Source organism: Bos mutus, chromosome 18 (assembly GCF_027580195.1).
Source record: "Bos mutus isolate GX-2022 chromosome 18, NWIPB_WYAK_1.1, whole genome shotgun sequence".
Lineage (NCBI taxonomy): Eukaryota > Metazoa > Chordata > Mammalia > Artiodactyla > Bovidae > Bos > Bos mutus.
The window spans coordinates 26,461,492-26,473,532 of NC_091634.1; the positions used below are offsets into that span (position 1 = coordinate 26,461,492).

General features: G+C 38.6%; 1 protein-coding gene across 4 annotated transcripts in view; it reads right to left on the reverse strand.

Annotated features, from left to right (window-relative positions):
- Positions 1-12,041, reverse strand: part of TANGO6 (transport and golgi organization 6 homolog) — a 184,519-nt gene that overhangs the window by 128,580 nt on the left and 43,898 nt on the right. For all 4 annotated transcript variants that reach the window (XM_070388096.1, XM_070388095.1, XM_070388097.1 and 1 more), the window contains 4 exons: positions 11,294-11,406; positions 9,452-9,628; positions 6,555-6,681; positions 4,638-4,829 (listed from right to left, as the gene is read on the reverse strand). In XM_070388096.1, coding sequence (XP_070244197.1) covers positions 4,638-4,829; positions 6,555-6,681; positions 9,452-9,628; positions 11,294-11,406 — 609 coding nt within the window. The remainder of the gene's footprint in view (positions 1-4,637; positions 4,830-6,554; positions 6,682-9,451; positions 9,629-11,293; positions 11,407-12,041) is intronic.

Here is a 12,041-nt window from a genome sequence, read left to right on the forward strand (position 1 = left end):
ATTGATGCTTTTGAACTGTGGTGTTGGAGAAGACTCCTGAGAGTCCCTTGGACAGCAAGGAGATCCAACCAGTCCATTCTGAAGGAGACCAGCCCTGGGATTTCTTTGGAAGGAATGATGCTAACACTGAAACTCCAGTACTTTGGCCACCTCATGCAAAGAGTTGACTCATTGGAAAAGACTCTGATGCTGGGAGGGATTGGGGGCAGGAGGAAAAGGGGACGACAGAGGATAAGACAGCTGGATGGCATCACCGACTCGATGGACGTGAGTCTGAGTGAACTCCGGGAGTTGGTGATGGACAGGGAGGCCTGGTGGGCTGCAATTCATGGGGTCGCAAAGATTCGGACACAACTGAGCGACTGAACTGAACTGACTGAAGCTCCATGAGAGCACAGATATGTCTGTTTTGTTCACTGCTATGTCTCTGATACCCAGAAGAGTAGGTGGCACATAGTAGGCCCTTAATACATATTAATGGAATAAAAGAACTTGGGAGTTGGAACAGGGCTCTGAATCAGTAAAGACCATTCCATGCCTCATTCTTCTTTGCATTATCTCACATACTAATATACCATTTGCCAACACAGTTTTTTTTTCCATTGTATGAATATATCACAATTTATTAATCATTCTTCATCTAATTGAACACAGTTTTTAAAATTTTTCATCTTTCATCCAGGAATTCTTCAATATGCATTTGTAACAAATAGAGAGATGTGTCTTTTTACATAACTGTGCTGTGTTTAGACGCTCAGTCGTGTCCGACTCTTTGTGACCTCATGGACTGTAGGCCACCAGGCTCCTCTGTCCATGGGGACTTCCCAGGCAAGAATACTGGAGTGGGTTGCCATGCCCTCCTCCAGAGGATCTTCCCAACTCAGGGATCAAATCCAGGTCTCCTTCATTGCAGGCAGATTCTTCTTTACTGTCTGAGTCACCAGGGAAGCCCAAGAATACTGGAGTGGGTAGCCTATCCCTTCTCCAGGGGATCTTCCTGACCCAGGAATCAAACTGGGGTCTCCTGCACAGCAGGCGGATTCTTTACCAACTGAGCTATCTGGGAAGCCCCTTTTACGTAACTACCTTTACTACAAATACACAAAAAACAAATTCCTTATATCTTCTAACACTGGGTCCATGACTTTTACAAAAATGTCTTGGTACAATTGGTTTGTTTGAATCAAGAACCACTCATTACACTTCCCTGATAGGTCTCAAATCCCTTTTAAGCTGCAACAGCCCTGTCCCTCCTTAATGCCATTTATCTGATGAAGAAACTGGGTTATTTGTACTATGGAATTTCCTGCATCATGGATTTGGCTAATTGCTTCTTCATTGCATTTAATTTGCTCCTTTATCCTGTGGGGTGGTGAGGGGATGGGGGTTGTTTTATATTGTTTGGGGGTTTGGAGAGGAAGAACACTTCCTGGTGGTATGGCATATGTCATACTGCATTACATGAGAGGCACATCATAATGTCTGCTTCTCTTTTTATAGTGATGCTAAGATTACTCAGCCCAGTGAATTCCCTGGCAATCTAGTGATTGGGATTACTTGCTTTCACTGCTGAGGGTGCAGGTTTAATCCCTGGTTGGGGAACTAAGATTCCACAAGCCACACAATGCAACCAAAAAAAAAAAAAATCAGAATAAGCTGGAAAAAAAAAAGAATAAGCTGAAATATATAGGGAAACATATACGAACACTCTTTCTTTGACCCTCTGAAATGAGTCAAAGCATCAGACATCACTGGGCAACTGAACAACGACATACTGATATTAGCATTAACCCTGAAATTCACCAAAAATAAAATGGACAGGCAGATGGAGATATAGATAAAAATGTGATAAAGCAAATACAGTAAAAGACTAATAACAGAATCTAGGTGGTGGACATCCAGATAATCACTATAAAATTCTTCGAAATTTTTGAAAGTTTTTATAATTAAATGCTGGGAGAAGAAAGGATCAGATGGTTTGGGTATATTTGGCCTAATACATTCATTATAAAGTATCCCTAATGGTTTTTGTAGACACTGATGATTGCTACCTCAATCGATTATTTCATTAGGGGATTGCAAAATATTGATATAATTTTCTAGTTCTCATTTCGAATTTTCCAGCTGTGGCTCTTACACAAAGAAAAAAATTTCTTCATTGACTAATTACATGGAAACATAGTTCCCACAGGAAAGATAAATGTCTTATTCTTTCCCTGCATTTATCGATTTACAAAGTAGTGAACTGATCACCTAGGAACCTCCAAAGATGTCCTACAAGATACCTTTTGGGGGGGAACTAGATGCATTTCAATCCACTGCAGGCATTATTCTCTTTCATGCTCAAATTGTCCTACCTGTGGTCAGTGGGAGCCCCTCCAAAGTTAACTTCTGAATGCTACTGTCATGAGCCTGTTAATCTCAGACTGCTTCCTGGTTTTCAGGTACAACAAGATGCCCTGAGGCTTACACTGTACAATTTCTGCCCTGGACCTTTAATCCAATGAGCTTTGTGTTCTTCTGGTAGGAAGTGGTGATTAGAAACTATAATCTGGTACTAGTGATGCTTAGGGCTACTGGACTGTCATTGTTTCTTGGCACGGACAATGGACTGAGCTAGGAAATATGTTTTTAAAAATGAGAAAAATAAACTATGAGTTCAAACAAACACTTCCAGTTAAAATTTAATATGACAGGGGTTCTACTTAACTTAAATTCATTAAACTCTTTTATTTTTTATACTGAAAGTCTTCATTCCTAATGATATTAACAAAATTACTTTTAATTTATTACTTATAATTTATCCATATGCATGTATGTATTTCAAAATAACATACCAAAATTATCACCATCACTAAGTCTACAAGATGCAGTTCAGTGGGGTTTTGTGTGGTCCTTTTTGTCATGATACAGTTCAACCTCAGATGAAGGAAAATTTAATGGGACAAATCACTTTTGTATCAGCCTAATGCCATTGTTCCTTAATTAGGAGCAAAGGGAGATAAGTGGGAAAGTTTAAGTCATATCAGTTTTTAAACCATTTCCCTTTCCAATGGGCATCCTGAGACAAAAACAAGGTCTGGGTGAAAAATTCTTTAGCGAATTGATATAAACACAGGAGAAACAAATCACCCTACTGAGTAATACAGGGTCAATGAACTGAAGGAGTAAGAGGCCAGAAAAGAAATCATGAGCATAAATCTCATTAAACAGGCACGATAAGTCAGAGCTGACAGGCAGCTGCAAATTTTCTCAGCAGGAGCTGTAGTGAAATGCTGCTTAGCAACACCCGAAGGCAGAGGACAATGACGATGATACAAAGAGCTGGAGTGTCAGATTTAAGTGTGACAATCAGACCATCTTACAGCTGATTATTCACCAACCAAGCCACAACCAACTGTGGTAAAGGGTAAAATATGACTACACTGCCTATGCTTTAGTACTTTTAATTCCTACTTTTAAAAAATGCTGGCAAAAGGTTTCCCTAGTGGCTCAGAGGTAAAGAATCTGCTTAGCAATGCAGGAGACACATTCATTCCCTGGTCCAGGAAGATCCCTCATGCTGTGGAGCAGCTAAGCCCATGCACCACAACTATTAAGCCATGTTCTAGAGCCCCTGAGCTCAACCACTGAGTCCGTGTGCCACAGCTATTGAAGCCTGCAGGCCCCAGAGACCATGCTCCATAACAAGAGAAGCCACTGCAATGAGAAGCCCGTGCACTGCAATGAAGAGTAGCCCTTGCTCGCTGCAGCTAGAGAAAAGCCCTTTCAGTAGTAAAAATCCAGCACCGCCAAAAATAAATAAATAAATATATATGTATGTAAAAAACGCTGGCCAAAAAAAAAAAAAAAGGCTGAGCCATTAAATTCAAGCACTGATCTGATCCACAGTTACTTGATCCTGAAGGCACTAAATAAAATCTGTAAACTTCATTGGCAAAATAAAAAGGCAACAAAAACACTTCACAGGTTGTGATAAGCTGTTAGAGGACCTATAAAATTCAATGTGATCATTAGTGATTTTTTTTTTCAAATTTGAGTTTTAATCATTCTCAACATTTTTTTTTTTCCTGCCATGACATATAGCTTACAGGATCTTAGTTCCCAGACCAGGGGTTGAACCCGTGCACTCTGCATTGAAAGGCCAGAGTCCTAACAACTGGACTGCCAGAGAAGTCCCTCATTCTCAACTTTTAGTGTACATTAAAATTATCTATGGAGCTTAAAATAAAAAATACATATGCCCAGACTCTAATGTAGACATACTGAATCAGAATTTCTAAAAGTGGGCTGGGCATCAATATTAGGAAAAAGATCCCAGGCAATTTATTTGCACCAAAAGTTGAAAACCACTGAGATATATAAATATTTAAAACAGTTCTGTTTTATGTGCGCAAGAACCACTTCAAGAGCTTGTTAAACATGACAATTCCCAGGACCTATGAAAGTACTGATTCTCTTAGTCTGGTGTGGCTCAGTAATTTACTTTTAACCAGAATTCCAGGTGTAACACTGATACAAGTGTCATCAAAACACACTCTGAGTGACATTTTAAAAAATATCTTTGGGAAAGAATGAAAGAAACCAAAACAGACAAATACCACCAGGCTGGGATCCGTTATGTGGCAGCCACTGACCTGAGTGATGTTGGTGAATATCTGCTCAGACATTCTCTCACACAGAAGAGCCACCAGTTGGAGAACCAGCAGCTTCCGCTCCTGACCTTCCACCAGAAGAGTCTGGTGCTGTTCTAATTCCAAAAGGCTTTTGTTGGAGAAAGACTTCATTTTTAACTCTGTTTCATCTTCCACAGCCAAGTGAGTTAATTCCTATCAGTGTGGGAGAAAAGAAAAAGTAAAGAAAAATCCTACAGAACTAAGGACTTTAAAAACAGAAAACTCATTTGAAATGTATATATGGAGAACCAGTCTCTGTTCATTACAGCATTAGTTATAATAGCCAAAAACTGGAAACAAATGTCCTTCGATAAGAGAATGAATAAGCTGTGATGTATTTACTATATTGCAGCAGTTGAAATAAATGAACTAGATCTACACAAATATCAATATAATCTTAAAAACACAACTGAATGGAAGAGGTAAGCTGCAGAGTAATACATATATCAATGTGCCAAGTATATGAAAATGATAAACTTTACAATAAAAATCATAAACACACACAAAGAACTAGCCTGACAAACTACTTACTTTATCACTATTTTTATGATCTCTACCACTAGCCTCCCTTGAACTGAGGTCATATAACATTTCCAAACCCTTTTCAGTGACTATTAGATGCTTTTACCACCAGAGTTCTTTTTCCCTAGGATATTCAGAACTGAACTTCTACTAACAGGTAATTCATTACTGTGGGTTTTATAAGATTTTCCCTAGCTTTCATCTGTAAATTTCCGTGGGAAAGGAAAACCTTAAGTTCCATAATAATGAATACTTTAACCACAGTATTAATAACTGACAGTTTAGAGCAGTGGTGCCCAACTGTTTCTGGGCAATTTTGCTCTCCAGTGGGCATTTAGCAATGCTGAGGGACATTTTTGGTTGTCATAACTGGGAGATGACACAGACATCTCTGAGTAGAGGTCAGGGATGCTGGTAAACATCCTATGATGGACAGGAAGCCCCCACTCAAAGAAACAAATACCTAGCCCAACATGTCAATAGCACCAAGGTAGAGGAACTTTGGTTCAGAGCAAAGCCCTTTGACTTTTTGAAACAAATTTTAAAAAATCATCCAATTAGGAGAATATTTTCTTGGGATGTTATTTACAGTGAGTGGCTGCACAGGGGTATGAATGTGAATAAGAGAGGTGAGAAACCTCAAAAAAGTATCCCCCACTTCAATTCTAGGAACGTTAGCCCTGATTTCCTCCTCTCATTCTCCCAACCCACACCAACCTTAAACTCCAAAGACATTCTCTTAGAGTGGACATTTTCTTTAGGGAAAATACCAAAGAAGGCAGAGATCAATGACAGGGAATCAGAGACACTGATTCATGGTCTCTAACAATGCAAATAAGGAGTAACAGGGTATAAGTTACTGACATTAGAGCAAAAGAAAACAAAGCCACCAGACTAAGAAATAAACCCGGAAAAGGCTTCAAGTGGCTACAAAATGAAATGAGAGGGGCAGAACTGCTAAATCTCCTTTGCAAATACCTGACAAAACAACAGTCAGAAAGGATGAGGGATTATTCCACAGCTGTAAAACCTGCTATTAACTTCAAAAGAGTTCTTACTGTCAACGCAGAGCAAAGATTAACCCTTTCGTAGATCAATCGCTTTACTTTGGTCATCTCTAAAAATTCAGTGGAGATTACCTCGCAAAGGAGTTCGATCCTATGTATACTGCTGAAGGTAAATTTCTTTTTGACTGAACCAAACGCTACTGAAAAGAAAATATTACCCTATGAACTTTATTTCTCCTAAATTAAGACCTAATTTTAGAACCTAAAATTATGACTGCCTGGCAAATTCAAAGGTGCTCCTGATACTACCCTAGAATAAAAATGACAGTGAGCTATACACAATTCTTACCTTCAAGCAGAAGATGAAGAAGTCACCTGCTAAACCACATTCCTGGCAATGGGACAGCAAGCCCCCAAGGTGCTCCACTCGGCACTGCTCTGAGGACACCTTTTGGTACAGGGCTTCATCTTCATCACTGCAATGCAGGGGGAGATTTATTTCCCAGAGCTATTCTTTTTTTTTTTTTTTGGAGACCCCATTAATAATCTTCTAAAGTAACATGTTAATTTCATACAGTAAATCATTATAAAGCTCAAAAATGTTTAAATTATTTTCCTGTTTCTCCATGCTGAAAAAGTTATTTATTCTCAGAAGCTAGGCTATCATGTTTTGTATAGTCATTTGCTCAAATGGGGAAAAGATTCATTTGAAGATGGACGTTGAGAGATCACTATTGATATTATTTCAATAAGCTTCAAATGCAATGAGGAATTAAAGTACAGGTTTATGCATATATTCTGGTTCCTGAAGAAGAGAAGAGACAAGAGAAGGCTGAAAAGTGAGGCCAGACCACAGAGAATGTTGGATGCCAGTCAAAGGAGCTTGGATTTTTTTCAATGAGCTGCTAAGGGTTATGAGCAGTGGGAAAAAGACATAATCTTCATAGGAAGAGATTCAGTCAATCTCAGTGAGCCAATTGTTGACTTGTAAAAATCCATAGATTCAGAAAACTGAGCAGGCTGAATTTCCAAGTAATACTGTGGCTAAATTATCAAAAACAGTGTTGTGATTTCTGCAAAAAGTTTAAGGAAAATTCTCATAAGGTACTATGGCTTCTAGTTTTCATTCATCAGACAAGTGAAAAAGCCAACATATAATATTCTTATACTATATCACGTAAATAAATACAAAGGTACAGAAGATACACTAAAAACAAGACGCTAAAATCGTGTAAACTGTGATTAGGACAGTTGGTAACTTTTGTTTCCTCTTTATGCTTTTTTATATTATACAAAGAACATTTACTATTTTTGTGATGAAAGAACAAAACTTCTTTCAGATTAAATTGAGGGAAAAAATGACAGGTGTTGCTTCATTTCAGTGAAAAGTACAATTATTAAAGTTAATTTAGCAAACAGTCTCACTGGGCAGTATGTCCCAATCTGCTGGTTCACTAGTAACATAGTATTTATAATCCTTTAGTAGAATGAATCACCTAGAAGTTAAGTTTAGGATTACTTCCTATATTATCCTATCTTTTAGAGATCATTCATGTTATCTCCAACACATTTTAAGTTAGAAGAAAAGCTGAAATTGTGTCTAACCTTCTGTGAACGATCTTATCAAAATGAAATACCATATTCAAAGATTCTTTAAAAAATAAAAAAAGACATGCTAACAATTACCTTCAGAAGCATTGTTTTATTCATTCTTAAAACTGCAATGGAAGAATCAATTTCAAATAGTCACATTTAGCTCCAGAAAAGTAAAAATTCTGGATCCAAAGATGATAGAATCTAAGCTGCTCTTCTAGTTTCTTTAATCAGACTTCTTATTGATAACTAATGCTGCTGGGCAGAATGGTGGAGTGAAAGGTAAGTGGCGATAAAGACCACGGGCTTGGGGGATGAACACCATGAGCAGTTTTAAAAGAAATCGTAAACACACACACCAGACACCACCACCACCCCACCATCCCAGTCTGGTACAGTGTCAACTTACTGGAGAAATGGAGTGTCTTCAATATGTAATGGAAGCTATGGACCCTATTTTCAGCAAAGAATCTGTATTTGCATATAAAAAATCCCTTGTGTGTAATTTCAAGGGGATTATAGAGTCTCAGAAGTCCATGTAGAGACCCCTAGTTAAGGATCTATCGCTTCTGGCAGTGAACGGAGATTCATTCTATCACTGCCTATTTACTTTTTTTCCTGCCAAAGAGAGAAACTATAGTTTCAATAGAAACTATTGATTTTGACATACTTGCACTAAAGACTTGTTAATATAGCACTAAGTTTTAACTGCTGATAAGTCAAATACTATGAAATTTTCTATGCAGTCACTAAATTGGTTCTAAACTGTTCCAAAGTGGTTTTAAATAAAAATGACAAAAAATATTAAGCTCCCTTTGTTCAGGGGCATAGTTGTAACTGCAAAACCTACACTGATGGTTCTATTTGCAATCAATATTTTTTTTCTGTTCGAAAAACAGAAAAATTTTCTGATTGAATACGTGTTTTAAAACTTAACCAAAAAAAAAAAAAAAAAAAACTTAATCAAGCTGACCATGAATAAAAATATTAGACTTAAACACTTTAACAAACAGCAGGACTTTGAATGTGATATGACATTTGAGTAGAGCAGCTGCCACCAGTTAAATATTACATGGACTCTGATCAACAAGAATTTATGTTCTGAGGTGGTAACATATACACATATCACCCAGAAAATGGAAATAATGTAAAATACATTTGTGAGACATAGGAGAAATAAATTATCCATTCCACTAACATCAGTTAGCTGCTTTCTAAACAATCCCTAAGAGAAACAAACCTCTATCACAAAATTACCGTAAGAGTGCTCTGAGAGAATTTCCCTTAGGAGTAAGTCTGACTCTGAACACACATATACCATTTTGAATGTCAGAAAGAGAACTGGATTGTTATAGTGTTGAGGGTGAAAGGTGTTTGCCAATTACTCTGATTCACTGGCAAAGACTCTGCGAAATAAGTGGGCTTGTTATGACACAGAGCTGTGAGACTGCAGTAAACTGCACCTATTAGTTAGCATCTAGGAAAAACCTGGAGGATCATTTAAGGGTCACCTTTCACTTAGAGATTATAAATAACACCTCAGCTGCTAATTTCTGGTTTCCTTTCTATCAGCGCCCCTTAGTGGACAAGTCATAGAACAGCCTTTTGGGTACAATTAAATCTGAAGAGAGAGCGAAGAATGGGTGGACTCACCAAAAGGCCTCTTTGATGGTGATCATAATGCCGCCCTGAATGGCAGCTCTAAAGTGGCACAGAGAATGGAGAGCGGGCACAGATTTGTCCAACCCTGCAAATCCTTTCAGGCTAGCAATTGCCTTCTTTCTCTCCAGTCTCCCCAGAATCCATAATAAGATCTCTTGGCAAAGTGACCTGGCAGAAAAAAGCAGTTATAAATGAGCTTGTCATCATACTCTACATGTCTAACAAGTTAGCACAGAAAAAGAAAGAATGACTGTCAGGTTCCATGCATTCTAAACGCTGGCACAATCACCTAGTATTACTGACGTGTGGGAGCGGAAACTATGCTTAAGAATTTCAGAAAGCAAACATCCTGAAATTTGATGAGCGACTGACTAATCTCTGGCTGTACAAGCAGCTCTGATATGACACATGAGCCCCACATGGTTTTTTTTGTTAATTCCAAGTGTACTCACTGCCTTTGGACCAGGCACTGTGAAAGAATGCTGGCACGGATCAAACCATCTACCGTCAATGGGACCAATAACTGGTGACCAAGAAATAGTACACCAGCAAATTCTTGCTGATTCCTTATCCCCTCTTATCTGTGCCAGTCAACCAGGAGAGAAGTGGAATAAACGTTTGCTTCTTCCTTCTCAGTCTGATGAGACATGATAGTGCTGTGAGGACTTCAATTTCAAAACTAGAACAAGAGTTATTATAGGAATGGTCTTCAGAAGCCAAATTCACACATTTATACCCTCCATCTTCCAATGCACTTTCTCTTGTCACTTCCCTCATGGCTGTAGGCTTCAGTGACACCCTAACCAAAAGACAATATGTAAGCTGTGAATAATATGCCAGACTGAGTACTTCCCTTTATCAGTTAACAATGATGATGATAATGACTATTTATTGAGCTTATAATTTGCCAAGGACAGTGCTATACACTTACTTCAATATAGTTAGTCTTCATAATAACCCTATGAAGAAGATAATATTACTGTGTATGAGATTACATATGGGGGGATTTCCAAACACCAAAAATCAGAATTCTGTAGGACTTTGGAAAGGATAGAAATTTTTTAAATTTTTGTTGGAGTATAGTTGATTTGCAATGTTGTATTAGTTCCAGGTGTATAGCTAACTGAATTAGTTATACATATATCCACCCTTTTTTAAGGTTCTTTTCCCATATAGGCCGTTATCGAGTATTGGGTAGAGTTCCCTGTGCTATACAGCAGGTCCTTATTATCTATTTTATACCTAGTAGTGTGTATGTGTCAATCCCAATCTTCCAATTTAAGTCTAATAAGGAGAGAGAAACAACACAAATCACTGTGAGAACAGTGTCTATACATAATGAGTCCCACTTAAATTTCAATACAGAAGATTATTTTCTGGATGACTGAGGAACTCCTTCTTTCTCATTAACACTGTGCACAAACACCAAATCCAGGCCTAAATTACAGAGTGCCACATTCAGATCCAGGTTTCCCAAACTTGATTTCTAATTGCTCACAAGGTGTTCATGGTCTAACCTCTATTTCCTCCTCCCCAGACATACAGTAGCAGTATTGTTCACTGGTCAAACAGGGGCATGCTCATACGTGTACAGAGATTTTCCCTCTGATGTCTAAAACAGAGGCTGAGGAAGGTCATTCTAGAAACTAAATCCAATTCCCCTGCAATCTGCAAAGCACTCTTTCTTTTCTAGAGGACTGTCAGAAGTTTTTCTGACCTTGAAAGAAAAAATAAAAAACAACTACGAAGGGGCATAAGTCATATTCAAAAGAAGAACAACATGCAAGAAAGACTTCACAGTTTACAAACAAGAAGGTTCTCTAGGTTGTTTACCTTAGATGAGACACGCTCTGCTTGGTAAAACAGTAAAGAGAGAAGAGGACTCCCAGGACAGGAAGCAGAGAATCCACCAAAACTGATAAAGGTTCATTCCCGACCACATACACCTAGGGAAAAGGACACAGCGGTACAGTGAGTGCAAGGCCTGAGGAATGGGAGTCAAACACCGCACACATACCAGCAGGGCTGAAGGCTTACCTTAAGTAACACTCCAGTCCTAAGGTGAACATTTTTAAGTCTAAGGCTAAGGAAAACACCTGAGATTGGCAGACAGGTTGAAACATAGCGAGACTGAAATGAAGTATCACCCTTCATGCATGCAGCCTGAAGAACTGCTGGGGAACCAGGCAGATGGACCCATTTTCTGACCTATTCCTTTCCTACTTCTGACTAGCTCAGAGCCTCCTCATCTACTATTCATCTATACAATAGTTATCTTACTGCTAAAGGCCCTGCTACTAGGACTAACAAGCAAACAGAAAAGCTTAAGACTAGATTTGAAAGAAAAAAAAGCAAAATAAAAGTTTGCTCTAGGTTTGTCCTTTTTTTTATTTGTTTTTATTTATTTATTTGGCTGTGCTGCGTCTTAGTTGCAGCATGCAGAATCTTCTACCTGTGGCACGTGGGATCTAGTTCCCTGACCAGGGATTGAACCCCGGGCCCCCAGCATTGGGAGCACAGAGTCTCAGCAACTGGACGACAAGGGGAAGTCCCTAGATTTGTCATTCTCCAGATGTGACTG